Source organism: Asterias amurensis, chromosome 2 (assembly GCF_032118995.1).
Source record: "Asterias amurensis chromosome 2, ASM3211899v1".
Lineage (NCBI taxonomy): Eukaryota > Metazoa > Echinodermata > Asteroidea > Forcipulatida > Asteriidae > Asterias > Asterias amurensis.
The window spans coordinates 23,337,035-23,358,115 of NC_092649.1; the positions used below are offsets into that span (position 1 = coordinate 23,337,035).

Below are 21,081 nucleotides of genomic sequence, written 5' to 3' on the forward strand. Positions count from 1 at the left end.
TTGATTCACCAATTGCGCTATCCCTTTGAGGTTTTTTTTTCACTCATGAGAAATGCTTAGTTTAAGTTGCCATTAGTAACTGTTTCCATTTTCTTCAAATGCTTTACAACTTTTGCCTTGATGTGATGTTAATGGTCATTGTGATTAACACAAACGTGCACTTTCACTTTCAAATCTAAATAGAGAAAAACAGAAGTTGAAGGCACTTCTTGTTGAAAAGGTATTTCATTCCACCAAAAGGGTGGCAGGCCAACCCCGACAGGTAGCCATCGTACCTGTAGAAGGCCAACCCCGACCGGTAGCCATCGTACCTGTAGAAGGCCAACCTCGACCGGTAGCCATCGTACCTGTAGAAGGCCAACCCCGAAAGGTAGCCATCGTACCTGTAAAAGGCCAACCCCGACAGGTAGCCATCGTACCTGTAGAAGGCCAACCCCGACAGGTAGCCATCGTACCTGTAGAAGGCTAACCCCGAAAGGTAGCCATCGTACCTGTAGAAGGCCAACCCTGACAGGTAGCCATCGTACCTGTAGAAGGCCAACCCCGACAGGTAGCCATCGTACCTGTAGAAGGCCAACCTCGACAGGTAGCCATCGTACCTGTAGAAGGCCAACCCCGACAGGTAGCCATCGTTCCTGTAGAAGGCCAACCCCGACAGGTAGCCATCGTACCTGTAGAAGGCCAACCTCGACAGGTAGCCATCATACCTGTTGAAGGCCAACCTCGACAGGTAGCCATCGTACCTGTAGAAGGCCAACCCCGACAGGTAGCCATCGTACCTGTAGAAGGCCAACCCAGTGAGAAAGATAGCAGACTAAACCATGTTAGACTTGCACAGTCTATTTCCAGAGTTGTAAGACACAGAATCAAGTGATAGTATGGTGTACACTGCGTCCAGGTCTCACAAGCTGTACAAATTTCATTTTCTGTTTGAATGTTGGCAGAAAGAAGCTACCCTGCCTGTAATTGCAGTGCTAGACATGACTAGTCCTAAAATAAGGGAATCAAAGTATGGTGAAGAGGTTTTCAACTAGTGGTTTAAACCCGCGCCGAGGCCTGGACTTGATAATTTTACCGAGACGAAGTCGAGGTAAATTATCAAGAACCAGGCCTCGGCGGGTTTAAACCACTAGTTGAAAACCGATTCAACTCACTTTGATTCCCATTCATAAATACCTTTTCGGCCAAAAAACATCAACACTTTTTGGTCAAAAGGTAAAATAAATGCAAAAAATTATAATTGTTCAATGATTTCTTTCAACACAACACCCCTCCAGCTATGAAATGGTTAGGCCCTCGGTTAAACAACTCCTTATAAGGAGATGCTGTGTGCGTTGCGCGTATCGCGTGATGTTGCACAACTGTTTCAGCAGTTGCTCTCAACCAATATGAATGAAGAAACTGTCTTATACGCACAGGTGCAATCGCGTGTGTCACGCCCATGTTATAACACTTTTTACTGGCGTTATATCATCCATTCAAACAACAACTGGTGATGCCCTCTCGACCAATTAGAATGGATAATCTGTCTTGGGTATTTATGAATAAGCCATTCAAAAGACATGTCGGTGACATATCCATACTTAAATATGCACACCACAGAAAAATGAAACACGGGATGGTCAAACCATGGAGGCTATTTCTACCTCCATGATCAAACAAAGAACAAGTTTTAATAGATGTTTTAATTCGCATCAGGCATAAAGACTACTTATTTCGGTTTTACCCTTTACGTGGATGTTTATTAGGACTGTATACTCAGTAAACTGGGTTGTGTTGGTTGAATTCAAACCTACATTGCGATTAAAATTATTTTTACTATTGACTCCTCAGGTATATGAAGCAGTAAGTAGTAGCACCTTCTTTGGTCTTGAGGAGTTTGTGGGTGTGACATGCCTAGGAGAAATGATGACCAAGTTACCTGAACCCATCAAAGATTCTTATGATGATGTAGACTTTGCCTCAATCCAACACACCATTATGAAATATGTTGTAAGTGAAACTCTTTCAATGTCAATAACACCCAATTTATGTGACACCTTGGTTCCAAACCCAAAGTACATGCAGTAAAATCAAAATGCACTGCTATGACTACTTATACCTGTCATTTAAAATGACTGCATCTAAGCTCTTTTAACCACTGCCATGAATTCCAAAATGTTCCTTACCAGCTAAGGACTTAGTTTTCAGTTACCATTCTCAATTTTTCATCTGTATCTTTTTAAGTGAATAATGCTTTTAACAAAAAGTACACACACACAACTAAACAAATCCTTGCTAACCTGAAAAATATGCCCATGTCAAGCACAAATGTTCTGCTTTTGGAAATTCAAATTTGGCTCATAGTGTGCATAGTAATGAAACTGGGCACAGCTTCAGATCTTTAAGGACTTTATATCCATTACTAACCACACCATGGATGCCTAGCTACTATGACTGTCGTACACTCTAGAAATAATACACATGGGTGCAGTTGGTTGTTCATACTTGCTCTGAATGTCATCTAGAACTTTAAGTATGCTTTAAAACGTATGTATAATTTGTTTACTACCAAAGTTGCCTTGTTTTTGTCACAGATGATGTTTTCCACAGTAGACAGGCAACAAACTGGAGCCATATCTGTAGATTCTCTACTGGAGGTGCTATCCATGGCAACAGATAGAGATTTGAAATCTGATCAAAGTCAAACTGAGCAGATTTTGGCAACAATTGCAAAGGTTGGAATATAGAGCTCATTCATAATCTCCCCTATACAAAATTTCTTCTCCGAATCACAAAACATTTTATCTATATAATTATTATTTATTGCGTTCTTATATCATTTGCTGATATAAGGGGTTTCTTTTAATTCTTTAGTCTTAAGATTCATTTTGTTTTGTTTCCATCTTTCGTTCTCTAAAACCAAATCAATTGCTGTATTTTCTTTCTATATTGTGACGGTACTGAAGCACTATGCCATTTAATCAAATTTTTACAAAAAGCTGTCTACTAAAACTGAAAAACTGTTCACCAAAATATTATGTGTCAAAAAACATTGCAGATGTTTCTTTAATCATCATGATAAATAATTGCAGTTGAAGTGTCGATCTTACATGTAGGTAACCAAATATAGTGTGTTCGTAAATGATGGAATTTTGCCTTTGATGATGCAATCATGGGACATGTAGCACACAGGCTCAGTGTGTCATTTGTCTTCAGCCTTTTCTGTTGTTGTTAAACAAACCGCCTTGGTTGACATGGACAGCCGAATGTTAGTAATACACTCAATCGTTATTTACAGATAGTTTAACAAAATTCAACATTTTCTGCAAACTTTCTATTAAATAAATTACCTTCCATAATTAGTTGTTTTCAACAAAATGAACACAATGTTTGAATATTTTTTTGTAACATTGTTACAAACAGTTGCAATCTGTTTTTGATTTGCAGTTATGGCTTTCCAAAGTTTTCCAACCTGGGTTGGCAAAAACTTGGGATGTGACGTTGCAAAAGAAAGGTTTATTACCAAATGTCATCCATTTTAAAAAGTTTGGAAATTGCTTATTATTCTACCTATATTTTGTTGTTTTGTTTACTAAGGACGTCTTTTCCATGACATACTCTGACTGCTAAATTCCATGTCTGTACATGTATCATCAAAGGCACCCCCCCAAACACGTCACCTATCTGCTACCAACAAATATGCTGGAATAACATTAATGTAATGTCGTTAACAATTCTTCTCCTTTCTTTCCGTCAACAGAATGCAAGTTCAACAATTGACAAAGTAGAGTATCTTGCCTACCTGCCATTCTTCCTTCAATGTAGATGATACAACATGTGTTTGATTTGATATATTTTATACATGTATTGGTAGTTTGAAAATAGGTGTTTCTTTTGTGAGTAGTTGGTACATATCTCACTTTGTCATTCATTAATAATAAAAAATTCTTATATAGCGCATTTCACAATAACCGTATCAATGCGCTTTACATTAGTGCCCTGGTCATAGGGCCAATAACATCCCTTTTAATGTTTCTCAGCTCCCTTGGGAGTATACAACCTGGGCAACAGTTTACATGTATATTGCTCCAAAGGCGTTTTCATTCACAAAATCAACCTCTACCCTCGCAGGTACCCATTTATACCCCTAGGTGAAGAGAAGCAATTATAGTAAAGTATCTTGCTCAAGGACACAAGTTTCACGACCGGGATTCGAACCCACACTCCGGTGACTGCACCAGAACTTGAAATCGATGCTCTTAACCACTCCGCCATGACATTCATTGCAGTGATCTTTCATTATTATGAAAAAGGAATCAACAGCAAACAAATCTTAAATATTGGAGTCTGGAGTTGAACCCAACAGCACTTTTCAGAACCACCCCAATTCATTTAGAGATTATGGTGCTACCGCAATCCTTGCTTTATACAATTTATTTGGTATCCATGTTCAATTTTCTATTTCATTGTTGAAAAGAAAATTGAACATTCTGGCATACAATGTCTGGTACAATGACTTGCTGGATAAAAGTTATCACTTAAATTTGAATTCCTCAGACTATAGGCCAGTTGCTAAGTCGCATGATTCAAGGCAAGCTTTTGCTTAGTTACGTAAGAGACGATGAACACCCGCATACAATAGGTGTAAGGCACAATGGTTTGCTTATCTGGAGGTTGCTATACGCCTACAGCTTTCCCCAAATCGTTTGAAAAAGCAACTGTCTCTATAGTCTGAGGAACTCAAAATTAAACTGTCACATGTGCTTAAGCAAGTCATTGTAGTATCAGACATTATTCTGATCTTAAAGCCATTGGACACTTTCGGAACAGAAAAAAAAAGGTTCACAGATTTACAAACAACTTAGAGGAATTTGAAAAAGCAACTGTCTCTATAGTCTGAGGAACTCAAAATTAAACTGTCACATGTGCTTAAGCAAGTCATTGTAGTATCAGACATTATTCTGATCTTAAAGCCATTGGACACTTTCGGAACAGAAAAAAAAAGGTTCACAGATTTACAAACAACTTAGAGGAATTACAGAAGGTAATGGTGAAAGACTTCTCTTGAAATATTATTCCATGAAATGCTTTAAAACAATTCTCAATTCTCGATATCGAGAATTACGGATTTATTTTAAAAACATGTCATGACATGGCAAAACGTTCGGAAACAATGGTGGGTTTTCCCGTTATTTTCTCCCGACTTCGATGACCGATTGGGCCTAAATTTTCACAGGTTTGTTATTTTATATATAAACTGTGATACACAAAGTGTGGGCCTTAGGACAATACTGTTAACCGAAAGTGTCCAATGGTTTTAACTTGCAAATGGCTTATTAGCACATACTTTTGTAAGGCGCTGGACAAGTTTGGTAATTGTCATGACCGTTATTCTCACTTGGTGTATCCCAACTGTGCATAAAATTAACTGGTGAAAATTTTGGCTCAATTGGTCATCAAATTTGTAAGAGAATAATGAAACAAATAACACCCTTGTTGCATTACTTTGTGGCCTTCAGATGCATAATAAGTCTTCGGCTGAAGTTTTATATTATTTGAGTGAGAAATTACCAATTAGTATTCTTTATCTCCGATGCAAATTTAACATCTCTGAGAAATGAGCTCTTTCGCAAAAACTACATTACTTCAGAGGGAGCCGTTTCTCTTGATATTTTATATTATAACACCCCTTGCAAGTATTCTGCCGGCTCATTGGTTTAGAGCGCGTCACATGACATGTCTTTTGCTAGACGACGGCCGTGTGATAGTGCGTAGGTTTGCCATGCGCTAGTCCGAAGACTAGCACACGGTGTGCAGTACCCAGACGTCCGTTGCGTGTACGAGGATGATAAATTAATAGTCTGTAACCATTTCGGATTGAACGACACTACATGCAGCACAGTAAAAGTGTTTGTAATCTGTATTCGCGTCGTCCGTGGATTGTAGCATTCAGGTCTGTAACTTAATAATAATAGTACAGTATTTAGAAATTTTTGGGTGTTATAAAACAAATATTGACTGCATTTACCCGTGCAATGGTTAAAAACTATGACTCCCTCGGTGATCCCGTAGCGTTCTATTTTCCCTCGGCTTCGCCTCTGGAAAATAGAACGCTCCCGGGGATCACCTCGGGAGTCATAGTTTTAACCATAGCACTCGAAGCAGTCAATATTTGTATACTATCAACCTCTCCCCATTACTCGTTACCAAGTAAGTTTTTATGCTAACAATTATTTTAAGTAAGTGCCACTAGTGTCCAGTGCCTTTAAACAAGGGACACATTGCCTTGACTGTGTTAGTTCATGAAATAAAATAGCCTTTAATCAAGGCGCATGCGGTGGCGGCATCCTCAGCTGTCACGCAAAAAAAAAAAAGACCAGCCAAACGGCGTAGCTGCAAAGCGCCTTAAACAACTCGATTATCTAGTCAATTATTCATAATGCACCTTCTGTGTGTTGCCCTCAACACATGACTTCAGCGCACCATTAGTGTGTGGGTCATGGGGCGTGCACTGGATGTGTGCATTAGTGTGTGGGTAATGGGGCGTGCACTGGATGTGTGCATTAGTGTGTGGGTCATGGGGCATGCACTCGATGTGTGCATTAGTGTGTGGGTAATGGGGCGTGCACTGGATGTGTGCATTAGTGTGTGGGTCATGGGGCATGCACTCGATGTGTGCATTAGTGTGTGGGTAATGGGGCGTGCACTCGATGTGTGCATTAGTGTGTGGGTAATGGGGCGTGCACTGGATGTGTGCATTAGTGTGTGGGTCATGGGGCGTGCACTGGATGTGTGCATTAGTGTGTGGGTAATGGGGCGTGCACTGGATGTGTGCATTAGTGTGTGGGTCATGGGGCGTGCACTGGATGTGTGCATTAGTGTGTGGGTAATGGGGCGTGCACTGGATGTGTGCATTAGTGTGTGGGTAATGGGGCGTGCACTGGATGTGTGCATTAGTGTGTGGGGTAATGGGGCCTGCACTGGATGTGTGCATTAGTGTGTGGGTAATGGGGCCTGCACTGGATGTGTGCATTAGTGTGTGGGTCATGGGGTGTGCACTGGATGTGTGCATTAGTGTGTGGGGTAATGGGGCCTGCACTGGATGTGTGCATTAGTGTGTGGGTAATGGGGCCTGCACTGGATGTGTGCATTAGTGTGTGGGTCATGGGGCGTGCACTGGATGTGTGCATTAGTGTGTGGGGTAATGGGGCCTGCACTGGATGTGTGCATTAGTGTGTGGGTAATGGGGCGTGCACTAGATGTGTGCATTAGTGTGTGGGTCATGGGGCGTGCACTGGATGTATGCATTAGTGTGTGGGGTAATGGGGCCTGCACTGGATGTGTGCATTAGTGTGTGGGTAATGGGGCGTGCACTGGATGTGTGCATTAGTGTGTGGGTAATGGGGCGTGCACTGGATGTGTGCATTAGTGTGTGGGGTAATGGGGCGTGCACTAGATGTGTGCATTAGTGTGTGGGGTAATGGGGCGTACACTCGATGTGTGCATTAGTGTGTGGGTCATGGGGCGTGCACTGGATGTGTGCATTAGTGTGTGGGTAATGGGGCGTGCACTCGATGTGTGCATTAGTGTGTGGGTAATGGGGCGTGCACTAGATGTGTGCATTAGTGTGTGGGGTAATGGGGCGTGCACTAGATGTGTGCATTAGTGTGTGGGGTAATGGGGCGTGCACTGGATGTGTGCATTAGTGTGTGGGTAATGGGGCCTGCACTGGATGTGTGCATTAGTGTGTGGGGTAATGGGGCGTGCACTGGATGTGTGCATTAATGTGTGGGTAATGGGGCGTGCACTGGATGTGTGCATTAGTGTGTGGGGTAATGGGGCGTGCACTCGATGTGTGCATTAGTGTGTGGGTCATGGGGCCTGCACTGGATGTGTGCATTAGTGTGTGGGTAATGGGGCGTGCACTGGATGTGTGCATTAGTGTGTGGGTAATGGGGCGTGCACTGGATGTGTGCATTAGTGTGTGGGTCATGGGGCGTGCACTGGATGTGTGCATTAGTGTGTGGGTAATGGGGCGTGCACTGGATGTGTGCATTAGTGTGTGGGTAATGGGGCGTGCACTGGATGTGTGCATTAGTCAGTGGTTCATGGGGCATGCACTGGATGTGTGCATTAGTGTGTGGGTAATGGGGCGTGCACTGGATGTATGCATTAGTGTGTGGTTCATGGGGCGTGCACTCGATGTATGCATTAGTCAGTGGTTCATGGGGCATGCACTTGATGTGTGATCTACATGTATAATAATAATAATATAATATGGTAATTTGTCTTCTTATTGGCCAACTCGTCACGCTAGTGCATTATGCATAAACATTTCTCCCACCAAAATCTGTGGCAAAAAGTAAAGACAACATATTGCCCCAAAGTGAGTCGCTAAAGGCACTTCGGAGCTTCGCCACTTGCGCTAGACGTTTTCCTTGTGCGATATCTAGGGTCGTAATGACATCTGGAGGTGCTGTGTGCACCTTGACTAAAGGCTAAAAGTAAAAGGGAATACATGTACACGCAATTTTGAAGCCTGTTCGTGTGGATCATTATAAATTCTTCATTTATTTAAAACATCTTTTCAACCATATTCTTTTCATAATAGTTTCTTTTACAGCCCATAAAACCAAATCTGAAGCCAATGTGTGCCTTTAGTATGAAACTTACTATTAAAACAAAAAACCTCCCATGTAAGATTTGTTGTTTTTAGTTCTTAATCACAGGAAGAAGAATTTCTACATAATGTAAGTCAGTGAACCTGGTAGCCCAATTTACATAACACAAATAAATTATTACAAATGCAGACATTCCATTCTGTAGTTTTATTTACTTTGTAAATATATTTTTGTATGAAATAAAAGTGAATGTATGGTTTTTAAGAATTGTTTAAGTATTGATTACTTTATTCTTAAAGGGAGTACTTGGTAAGAATATCAGCATTACTCCCACACAAATGTTTGAAATGCTTTCAAGAAAATGATAACGCTTTAATGCCACTCTCACACTGTGGCCATTATGATTGCAAATTTGCTTACAAATGGAAATATTTGACAATGGCTCCTACTTTGCAACATTCGCCATGTCTTCGTAAGCGTTGGTAAGAAATTCAGAATTTTCACCTCATTATGGTCAATCACACTGTGGCGAATATTCTTGCAAAAATTAATATAATATACGAATATTGAATATTTGAATTCGCCCCAAAATTGTGATTAATAGTGAATATTTTCTTTTCTGTAACCCCTCGGTCGTCCCTCGACCGCTCCTTACCAATATATTACGAATGCTTTCCACATCTGCCAATGTCTTACAAATAGCCATGAACGTTGCGAATATTTGGACCGAGCTTCCAACAATTTCAAATATATGCAGTGAATACCTTGCGACTGTTTTGAATGCTTACAAATGGGCTGACTAACATTAAGATTGCACTTGATCGAACATTTGATGACGCGGCCGCAATTGCTACTAATAGTGAAGAGAATCTGCCTCTTGCTCATTGTTCGTTTGACTCTGGAAAAAAACAGCAACACCACATTTCAAGGCTTGTTATTTCACTAATAAGCAGCCACCTGTCTCACTCGGAGTGTCGGAGTGAAATAATGAAATTTAATTGAAAATTGGGACTTAAACTCTCTTGACACCTCCCTGGGGCGAATGCCATTTATATTCGCAATACTTGTCTAAACATTGGCAAGACATTTGCAATACATTCTTAATGGAACTTTGAAAATAACTTGCGTTTGCAAGCATTGGTAACCATTCATAAGCATGGGCAATCCATTGGGAAGTGTTCGTAAACATTGGCAAAAGGTTCGCAACAAATTGGTGAGCCATTTTTCAAATATTCATATTCGCAAGAATGTGAGAGCAGCAATAATCATTATGATTTTAACAATTATTTTTTTTGTAACCCATGTCCTACAGTTAAAGGCACTAGACATCTTTGGTATGTGTCAAAGACCATTACTCTCACTTGGTGTTTCTAAATATATGCACTAAATCACAAATCTGTGAAAATGTGTACTCAATTGGTTATCAAAGTTGCAAGAGGATAATGAAAGGGAAAACACCCTTGTTGCACATTTTGTGAATTTGTGTGCTTTCAGATGCCTAATATAAAAGGCTTCAGGCCTGAAGTCTATTAATTTTTGAGTGAGAAATTACCTACCAACAGCTCTCCATTGCTCATTACCAAGATAGTTTTTATGCTAACAATTATTTTGACTAATTACCAATAGAGTCCACTGCCTTTAGCAAGACTAACTGCTGTACTGTCTGGTTGCAGCATCAAAACAGTGAAGATAATCAGTGACCTGCACAAGCATTTAGTTCCCAGTGTGAATTGAAAACCCCTCCTTCATGCACATTTTAACAATATACAGCTTAGACATAAAACAAATAGTTTGCAGTAAATAATATAAGCATGGACATCATTTGAATTTCTTCTACAATGAGTTAGTCATGTGAGATTACTATTATTACTATACCTCATACATATTCATGACCGAGAGTCGAGTTCTCATTGGTCCATTCACCATCACGAGCCAGGTGTTAATTTTGCTTACTACCAAGCGCGCACGTGAATATTCACGCAAGTGGTGAATGCGCATGACAAGTAATAGTTCCCCGGAACTATTCTACCTGTCATGCGCATTACCATTGTGCGACGTCATCCCAGGGTGCTATCTACTTGCCGTGCCCTATTTACGATCGTGGAACATTTTATAACAGCTGAAACATTAATACGTGAACAATAATGGACTGAGCTAGATCCATTATGTACTTCCTTGTTTTTTATTAATGAATCACAGATTCAGTCAGTTTTTGTGTTCATCAGGGTCAGTTTTTGTGCTTTGGGTGACTAGTCGATTATTAGCTCCCCTCGGTATTGAAAGTTGACAAACTAGTACCAATACCACGGGGAGCTAATATCGACTAGTCACCCTCAAACCATGTAATATTTGTATAATATAGTTTGGACCCATAATAATGTCTCAAATAAATTTAACTAAACAAAATAAATAGATTTTCAAGTATTTAAAAGACATGTACATATCCTCAACTCAGCTTTCAGTGCTTGAGTTCATAAACTAATTATGTATGATCCAATTACCACGCTTCCTTGCAAGGTTCAAGACAATCAATAAAGTCTAACTCCAGTTATGTTGATGACAACATTTTTCTTCTTTTCAGACTCAGTTTCTGATCAAACTACTAAGTACATTTTGGACTTGCTACTATTGTTGTTATACATGTACAATCTGCACCATACTTGCTAAACCACAAATTAATTATATCCAATATGTTCACAATAATTGTGTAACCGGTAAAATGAAAATGGCTTAAGCTATAAAAATAATCATATTGTTTCAACTGTCAAATAAATTAAAAACACAATAAAAGTACAACAAATAAAAAAATTTTAAAAAATCAAATAATGAACTTTTAAAATCTTAGTTGCAGAAGGTTTTGCCAGGGGCAAATGTCATATCTTCTACAGTGTATGAGCAGAAATGTTCCAAAGCCTAACAAAGATTATAGATGCGGAACTGAAGCTTTATCCATTGTTGGCACATGAAATACGTGTGGGCGCCATTTCAGTGAGTGAATTTTGTTTCCCATTGATAGGAATAGTCATTGTCTGCACTGATCTGCACTGACCTATTGTTGTATCAAAAGAGTTACTTGCTGAAACGGCATCCAGTGGGATTTCACATTCCAGTCTGAGTTCTGGGCCTTGCGCCTTAGCCGCTCTATAATCTTTGATTATTACTACTCCCCGTTTTGATTCCCGCTACTGCCATAACTTGGGTATTTTACATACAGGCACAGTCCCAGACAAATCAGAAGAAATCAGCAGAAAATTCTGACCAGGCCCAACATTTATAAGTGGACTGACCACCAACATAAAGGCTGGTTAGCTGATGGTAGAGCACTTGATATTGGAGTGGTATAGTTAAAGTACACCATCAGGAAATTTGCTGTTGCTTGTTACCAGTTTTTAGATACATTGTGTACACAATATACTGTACATGTACATAAAACATTACCTTATGAAGCATAAAGAAGACTGTTATTGCAAACTGTCCGAAGTGGAAGCATCCTTGACTTGTTTCTTCTTTTTCTGTAGCCTGGCGTATTCACATTTAACAGAATCAAGTCTACTTTGGAGACAGGCAACCTTCGAGCAGATATGGAGGGCTGTTGCATTAAAAAAATATATAGAAATTCCAGGAAGTGTGAAAGAGCTATGTTAAGTGGTATAGACGATGTGACCTATGTTTACATTCAAACCGCCCTCTGTTGACAAAACACTGTATATGCCATGTCTCGCAGGGCAAAAAGACGCGTAGTCATGGTAAGATTGCATACACTTTCTAGCTGCCTGCCAAAACACAAAAGTTTTGCCCGGCGGTATGCGTGCGAATCATGTTATAAATGGTTTTCGAGTGACGTCAGAGGTCACATCGTCTCTACGTAAATGTAGTATCAGCAATTTCCAATTATGTCGGATTTTGCTTTTACAGACCAGGGTGATTCTTTCTTTGATGCCTGGCTGAACTACTGGTCTGTGATTCAGACTATGACCAAGGTTCCCAACATGAGACCAGACTGTGAGACCAGCAAAACTTCCCTAAAAACCTCAATACACAACAGTGATTTTTAAGATGATGAACAGAAAGGCACAACCTATTAAGAGAGCTGGTAATAACACACTTCTACGAAGCACAGAATGGTCAGGCAATGGAAGCCATGGCCTTTGTGGTCTGAATGTAATTCCAGGCCTGAACGGTGCTTAACAGAATGGCCAGGCAATGGAAGCCATGGCCTTTGAGGTCTGAATGTAATTCCAGGCCTGAACGGTGCTTAACAGAATGGTCAGGCAATGGAAGCCATGGCCTTTGTGGTCTGAATGTAATTCCAGGCCTGAACGGTGCTTAGCAGAATGGTCAGGCAATGGAAGCCATGGCCTTTGAGGTCTGAATGTAATTCCAGGCCTGAACGGTGCTTAACAGAATGGTCAGGCAATGGAAGCCATGGCCTTTGTGGTCTGAATGTAATTCCAGGCCTGAACGGTGCTTAACAGAATGGTCAGGCAATGGAAGCCATGGCCTTTGAGGTCTGAATGTAATTCCAGGCCTGAACGGTGCTTAACAGAATGGTCAGGCAATGGAAGCCATGGCCTTTGAGGTCTGAATGTAATTCCAGGCCTGAACGGTGCTTAGCAGAATGGTCAGGCAATGGAAGCCATGGCCTTTGTGGTCTGAATGTAATTCCAGGCCTGAACGGTGCTTAGCAGAATGGTCAGGCAATGGAAGCCATGGCCTTTGTGGTCTGAATGTAATTCCAGGCCTGAACGGTGCTTAACAGAATGGTCAGGCAATGGAAGCCATGGCCTTTGTGGTCTGAATGTAATTCCAGGCCTGAACAGTGCTTAGCAGAATGGTCAGGCAATGGAAGCCATGGCCTTTGAGGTCTGAATGTAATTCCAGGCCTGAACGGTGCTTAACAGAATGGTCAAGCAATGGAAGCCATGGCCTTTGTGGTCTGAATGTAATTCCAGGCCTGAACGGTGCTTAACAGAATGGTCAGGCAATGGAAGCCATGGCCTTTGTGGTCTGAATGTCATTCCAGGCCTGAACGGTGCTTAACAGAATGGTCAGGCAATGGAAGCCATGGCCTTTGAGGTCTGAATGTAATTCCAGGCCTGAACGGTGCTTAGCAGAATGGTCAGGCAATGGAAGCCATGGCCTTTGTGGTCTGAATGTAATTCCAGGCCTGAACGGTGCTTAACAGAATGGTCAGGCAATGGAAGCCATGGCCTTTGTGGTCTGAATGTAATTCCAGGCCTGAACGGTGCTTAACAGAATGGTCAGGCAATGGAAGCCATGGCCTTTGTGGTCTGAATGTAATTCCAGGCCTGAACGGTGCTTAACAGAATGGTCAGGCAATGGAAGCCATGGCCTTTGTGGTCTGAATGTAATTCCAGGCCTGAACGGTGCTTAACAGATTGGTCAGGCAATGGAAGCCATGGCCTTTGTGGTCTGAATGTAATTCCAGGCCTGAACGGTGTAAAGGCACGCGTGCTCCTAGTCACAGTTGATTGGGTCGATAGCACACATCACCTTTAGACTTGACTCAAATCCGAATCCCATGCCATAGCCAGAAAACTGTTGTTTTGTGATGCTCTGCATAGCCCAACCTGTTCCGCGTGCGGGACAGGGACTTGACAATACCGCAGTCGCCTGATATGTAAATGTATTCACTTGAATATATGTAAACTTGATGCGTGATACATGTTGTCCAATGTAACGCATCCAAACAGAAGACTTGTTCATTTGTTATTTGTTGGGGTTAAGTACTAAGTTGAGGATTGAAATACAATTTTGATTAACCAATTAAATATAAAAAGAAAGCACTGAATGTTAATATGTTGTAAAATACATCGGGTCGGTTTTGTTTGCAAAATCTGAACTTTGGGAAGTGCAACTCAACCATTGGTTTTGTACATCTTCCCATTTGGGGAGATTTTCCAATAACAATTGCAGAGAAAGAAATTACCCCGTCAAGTCCCATTCTCTGTACCACATTTTGGCGGCGAGTGCGCACTGCTATATACGGCTTGTTTGCCTTGCTTGCTTCGGGACCTCTCACACGGGACTGGGACTTGAATCAAGTCTAACATCACTTGGAAGTGACCCAGTTGTTATCGGCGAGCTATGTGTTTTTTTTAACTTTCCACATGGCTCTAGCAAACATGGTGGCATTGGGATACTCTGTAAATGGTTTTCGGTCATACCCATTAAACACGACCACAATTACCTTTGACCATGCCGGTATGTTGGATCCCAATATTGGTATATAAAACATCACAATATACCGCCCTCCTCCATCTCAAGCAAATAGGTTTACTCTCGCTAAGTTCTTTAAAGAGTTTGAGGAATCTCTGCTGCCGGGCAAACTTGTCATGAAGGGGGACTTTAACATTTATGTAAATGAGCCCACTAAGTCTGATGTGTCTTCTTTCATGACCATTTTGTCATCTTTTGGTGTAAGACAACATGTACATGTACAACACGCTACTCATAGATCTGGCCATATACTGGACCTAATATTCACATGGTTTGATGAAAATCTAATCAGATTGCGTGATGTGTGTACCGACTATGGCTCCGACCACAGCATGATAAGATGTGTCTTGCAGCAGAGAAAGCACCCTCCTCTCAAAGTTGTGCATTCTGTGCGAGATTTTAGCACTCAAATGTGATCTGGAAGCTTAACTTAATGCTTAATCACCTAGGAGTACTAATATGGAAATGGAGTACTAATATAGGCAATGGAAGCCATGGCCTTTGAGGTCTGAATGTAATTCCAGGCCTGAACGGTGCTTAACAGAATGGTCAGGCAATGGAAGCCATGGCCTTTGTGGTCTGAATGTAATTCCAGGCCTGAACGGTGCTTAACAGAATGGTCAGGCAATGGAAGCCATGGCCTTTGAGGTCTGAATGTAATTCCAGGCCTGAACGGTGCTTAACAGAATGGTCAGGCAATGGAAGCCATGGCCTTTGAGGTCTGAATGTAATTCCAGGCCTGAACGGTGCTTAGCAGAATGGTCAGGCAATGGAAGCCATGGCCTTTGTGGTCTGAATGTAATTCCAGGCCTGAACGGTGCTTAGCAGAATGGTCAGGCAATGGAAGCCATGGCCTTTGTGGTCTGAATGTAATTCCAGGCCTGAACGGTGCTTAACAGAATGGTCAGGCAATGGAAGCCATGGCCTTTGTGGTCTGAATGTAATTCCAGGCCTGAACAGTGCTTAGCAGAATGGTCAGGCAATGGAAGCCATGGCCTTTGAGGTCTGAATGTAATTCCAGGCCTGAACGGTGCTTAACAGAATGGTCAAGCAATGGAAGCCATGGCCTTTGTGGTCTGAATGTAATTCCAGGCCTGAACGGTGCTTAACAGAATGGTCAGGCAATGGAAGCCATGGCCTTTGTGGTCTGAATGTCATTCCAGGCCTGAACGGTGCTTAACAGAATGGTCAGGCAATGGAAGCCATGGCCTTTGAGGTCTGAATGTAATTCCAGGCCTGAACGGTGCTTAGCAGAATGGTCAGGCAATGGAAGCCATGGCCTTTGTGGTCTGAATGTAATTCCAGGCCTGAACGGTGCTTAACAGAATGGTCAGGCAATGGAAGCCATGGCCTTTGTGGTCTGAATGTAATTCCAGGCCTGAACGGTGCTTAACAGAATGGTCAGGCAATGGAAGCCATGGCCTTTGTGGTCTGAATGTAATTCCAGGCCTGAACGGTGCTTAACAGAATGGTCAGGCAATGGAAGCCATGGCCTTTGTGGTCTGAATGTAATTCCAGGCCTGAACGGTGCTTAACAGATTGGTCAGGCAATGGAAGCCATGGCCTTTGTGGTCTGAATGTAATTCCAGGCCTGAACGGTGTAAAGGCACGCGTGCTCCTAGTCACAGTTGATTGGGTCGATAGCACACATCACCTTTAGACTTGACTCAAATCCGAATCCCATGCCATAGCCAGAAAACTGTTGTTTTGTGATGCTCTGCATAGCCCAACCTGTTCCGCGTGCGGGACAGGGACTTGACAATACCGCAGTCGCCTGATATGTAAATGTATTCACTTGAATATATGTAAACTTGATGCGTGATACATGTTGTCCAATGTAACGCATCCAAACAGAAGACTTGTTCATTTGTTATTTGTTGGGGTTAAGTACTAAGTTGAGGATTGAAATACAATTTTGATTAACCAATTAAATATAAAAAGAAAGCACTGAATGTTAATATGTTGTAAAATACATCGGGTCGGTTTTGTTTGCAAAATCTGAACTTTGGGAAGTGCAACTCAACCATTGGTTTTGTACATCTTCCCATTTGGGGAGATTTTCCAATAACAATTGCAGAGAAAGAAATTACCCCGTCAAGTCCCATTCTCTGTACCACATTTTGGCGGCGAGTGCGCACTGCTATATACGGCTTGTTTGCCTTGCTTGCTTCGGGACCTCTCACACGGGACTGGGACTTGAATCAAGTCTAACATCACTTGGAAGTGACCCAGTTGTTATCGGCGAGCTATGTGTTTTTTTTAACTTTCCACATGGCTCTAGCAAACATGGTGGCATTGGGATACTCTGTAAATGGTTTTCGGTCATACCCATTAAACACGACCACAATTACCTTTGACCATGCCGGTATGTTGGATCCCAATATTGGTATATAAAACATCACAATATACCGCCCTCCTCCATCTCAAGCAAATAGGTTTACTCTCGCTAAGTTCTTTAAAGAGTTTGAGGAATCTCTGCTGCCGGGCAAACTTGTCATGAAGGGGGACTTTAACATTTATGTAAATGAGCCCACTAAGTCTGATGTGTCTTCTTTCATGACCATTTTGTCATCTTTTGGTGTAAGACAACATGTACATGTACAACACGCTACTCATAGATCTGGCCATATACTGGACCTAATATTCACATGGTTTGATGAAAATCTAATCAGATTGCGTGATGTGTGTACCGACTATGGCTCCGACCACAGCATGATAAGATGTGTCTTGCAGCAGAGAAAGCACCCTCCTCTCAAAGTTGTGCATTCTGTGCGAGATTTTAGCACTCAAATGTGATCTGGAAGCTTAACTTAATGCTTAATCACCTAGGAGTACTACTGTAGATGAAATGCTTCAGCATTTTAACAAGGTATCAACTGAAGTGCTAAGCAAACATGCGCCTATGAGTACTAGGGCTAGATATGTTCAACCAAGACCTCCAGGTGCAACATACATATATATGCTTCAAAGGAAGTGGCGGAAAAGTGGGCTTATTTTAGGGTTGACAAGGATGCCTATTGCACCCAACACTTACACTACAATAAACTGTTGGAGCTTTCAAAGAAAAAGCGTTACAATGACCTCTACTTACATCGGGGATAAAGAATAAGGGAATCAATGTGTGGTGAAGAGGTTTTCAACTAGTGGTTTAATCCCAACGAGGCCTGGTTCTTGATAATTTTACCGAGACACTTCACTATGGCTTTGTCCTCCGAATGGGATGTTAAGCCATTGGTCCCATGTGTTGTGTAACGCATGTAAAAGAACCCAGTGCACTTATCAAAAAGAGAAGAGGTTCGCCCCGGTGTTCCTGGTTTGATCGACAGCAAATTGCATCACAACACCTTGTAAAACATTACATGGTGCTATCAGAATTAGGTCTCACAATTCAAACGTAGTCCCACATCTTGCAGGAAATACTGTATGTTACAGCGCCAGGAGCGTCACTGAGTGATGGACATGTGCGCTATATAAGAAGCCACAATTATTATTTTTATTATTATTATCACTACTCTACTAGAAAGCTCTGAATGAACTGTTGCCGGTCTACCTGAAAGACTGCCTTGCCACCCATATACCATCACGGGAAGACCTGCGATCGAGCGGGCACGTTACTCGTCTTTCTATCCCAAAAAGTAACAGCCGGATAGGCGATGGATCATTCAGTGTTTTCGGGTCAACTCTTCTGGAACAAATTACTACATACCATAAGGTCCTCTCCAACAGTTTATGCTTTCAAACACAACCTTAAAACTTATTTATTCTAGTGTATTATAATTGCTATTGTTTTTTTTTTGTAAAGCGCAATGATAATGTTTTGGGAATTTTGCGCTATACAGTGGCCATCCATACCCTTGTGATAATAATAATCATAAGGCCAAACAAAATAATATGTGTGTTTCCTATTACACTGGCCAACAAATTCGCGTCGGTAGGGATGAAAACACATTTTATTTTGTTGAATTATTTTATTGCTTCAAAACTTAAGGTAGGAACGAATGTTAAAAATATTTTTGCCTTGCATGTAAATTTCCAGTAAATTCAACGATGTCCAAGTTCGACTCGAAAATCTCTTGAAATGACACAGAAAATAAGCCCCAAAAAAGCAACCGTTCCGAGGTCGGTAAATTTCACGTAACACAAAAGCAGATTTCACGCCTGTAGTCATTGTTACTTTGCGTGCGACAATAAATTACAAGAAACATTGAACGCTAGAGGTCGTTTTGGAACAATTCAATAGCATGAGATAAAACGCCCTCTATTTGTAAAATGTACGCAAACCGACAATAAACGCATTGAGACAAGACTCGACGTGTCACGTGGGAATTTTAGCGCGTTTCCAGGCGGCGCAAAAGCGAGGGCGTAGCGCAGCCTGTCGGCGTACAGCGCTCAATCAACATCTGTTGTGGAATCTCAAGATTGAGCAGCGCAATTAACAGATTAGTAGCATAACAAACTCGCTCATGTAAATGCATGCAGCGACCTCCCAACACACGCTACACGTCGTCCATCCGTCGTTGCATGCAATACTAGTACTTGATCATTCAACCATGGATCAACGACGTCTTTTCTTGTAAGAAAATGTGTATTTTCTAATGCTTTATTTTAAATGTGAAAACATTTTAGAAAAAAGGAAACATTAAATATAAAACCGTTAAAATCGTGCAGTATTTTGTCATATGGGGAGTGGGATCGGGGTTGTTTTATTTTATTTTGTCTGTAAATGTATAAAATTCCATAGGGTCGGCGTGTTTTTCTAGGTTCGGTCGGGTAACCGGAAACACATATATTATTTTGTTTGGCCTAAAGAATATTTATAGGGCGGCAAAATCCACCAAAATGAAGTGCTCAAGGCGCACAGGAGGGGGAACCACACACAGAAAGGAAAATAAGACAAATAGACCAATTACACATAAGGCGAGACTAAACAACGTGGTTTTTAACTTGAAAGTATTGAGATTAGAAATATTGCGGATTTGTAGAGGCAAGTCATTCCAGAGAGTGGGTCCAGCATGGGAAAATGCCCTATTGCCCCATGACTTGCTACTCTTAGTGACCTGTAGCATGCATGTATTGGAAGATCGGAGAGATCGCACAGGAGTAGAAGCTTTCAGGAGACCTCTCATTAATAAAATAAATACAAATAAAACAATTTGAAAATATGTTTAATTTTGGTTTGCGAATTATTAAACTTACCTTGTACAAAATTAGATTGACATTGTCTGAGATTAGATGGGACCAAGATGCCAAACCAGTGCAGAGGGTCACACACACCGTTTCCTTCATCTTGTTGATGCACAAAATGCTGCTCCTTACTGGTTGGAGGATCTGTGCAATGTTTTCTTGATACCTTTTTCTGGGTTTTTAATTCTAAAAAAAACCAGACATAGATGTAGCTTTAATAACATGATGCTTTTATACTGTTCAGCCATCTTCAACCCTATTAAGTGTACATTCAATACTTCACTTGTATAAAACCTAATGGTGACTCATCAGAATGTTAAACAAAAACCTGTATGTTTCAGCGAGTTTGTTTGTTCGTGTGCTGATGAATAACAGTAATAAGTCATTGAGTACACAGAAACAAATAAAACTAGACATAGAATTTTTGTTTATTACAAAAATACCGTGTGCGGTTGATGTACGTGATGACTTAATTCAAAAACATTGAACCATAAAGATGACTTTTTCTACAATGTGTCGTTATTTTTAGGTGTTTGAACAACTATTGTTATTGTTATGTTTTTTTTCAGGTGTTCGGCTAACAGCCGAACAACTATTGTTATTGGTTTTTTTTCAGGTTTTTAGGAGTTTTTAGGAAAAACTGTGATACAAGTTTAACTACATCTAGACATAGAATTTTTGTTAATTACAAAAACATGGTGTTCGGTTGGATGTTACGTGATGACATAGTTCAGAAACATTGAACCATAAAGATGACTTTTTCTACAACGTGTCGTTAATTTTTATAGTTAAACTTGTATCACAGTTTATAACAACTCCTTTTTTCTTCACAAATGCAATATGTTTGTGTGAGATTGGCTGGAAACCCTTTAAAAATTTAACTACCCCTGAACGGGATGATTTACACAAATTTGATAATCAACAGCGCCCTCTTTTGTTGGACAAACAAGAGCGCTTTTGGGATTCCCCAAAAAATGTTCGCGCCATATGACTTTTACACATTTTAAACGTTGTTTTATTGTTATTTAATACCTGATGACGTCATTATGACCTA

At 41.0% G+C, this 21,081-nt stretch overlaps 3 protein-coding genes across 8 annotated transcripts in view; 2 read left to right on the plus strand and 1 right to left on the minus strand.

The window, feature by feature from the left end:
* The window catches only part of LOC139954197 (uncharacterized), a 55,397-nt gene extending 47,953 nt beyond the window's left edge, over positions 1–7,444 (plus strand). For 3 of the 4 annotated variants that reach the window (XM_071953905.1, XM_071953904.1, XM_071953906.1), the window contains 3 exons: positions 1,834–1,992; positions 2,577–2,717; positions 3,743–7,443. In XM_071953905.1, coding sequence (XP_071810006.1) covers positions 1,834–1,992; positions 2,577–2,717; positions 3,743–3,811 — 369 coding nt within the window. In that variant the 3' untranslated portion in view covers positions 3,812–7,443. Of the gene's footprint in view, positions 1–1,833; positions 1,993–2,576; positions 2,718–3,742 lie in introns of all 4 variants that reach the window. The other variant, XM_071953907.1, reaches the window with a different exon arrangement.
* Positions 1–21,081, plus strand: part of LOC139954245 (U6 snRNA-associated Sm-like protein LSm3) — a 514,674-nt gene that overhangs the window by 305,229 nt on the left and 188,364 nt on the right. The gene's annotated exons all lie outside the window — the stretch shown is intronic.
* Positions 8,525–21,081, minus strand: part of LOC139954200 (coiled-coil domain-containing protein 115-like) — a 32,312-nt gene continuing 19,755 nt past the window's right edge. For 2 of the 3 annotated variants that reach the window (XM_071953909.1, XM_071953910.1), the window contains exons 5-6: positions 20,040–20,213; positions 8,525–12,192 (exon numbers count right to left, since the gene is read on the minus strand). In XM_071953909.1, coding sequence (XP_071810010.1) covers positions 12,065–12,192; positions 20,040–20,213 — 302 coding nt within the window. In that variant the 3' untranslated portion in view covers positions 8,525–12,064. Of the gene's footprint in view, positions 12,193–18,393; positions 18,529–20,039; positions 20,214–21,081 lie in introns of all 3 variants that reach the window. The other variant, XR_011788064.1, reaches the window with a different exon arrangement.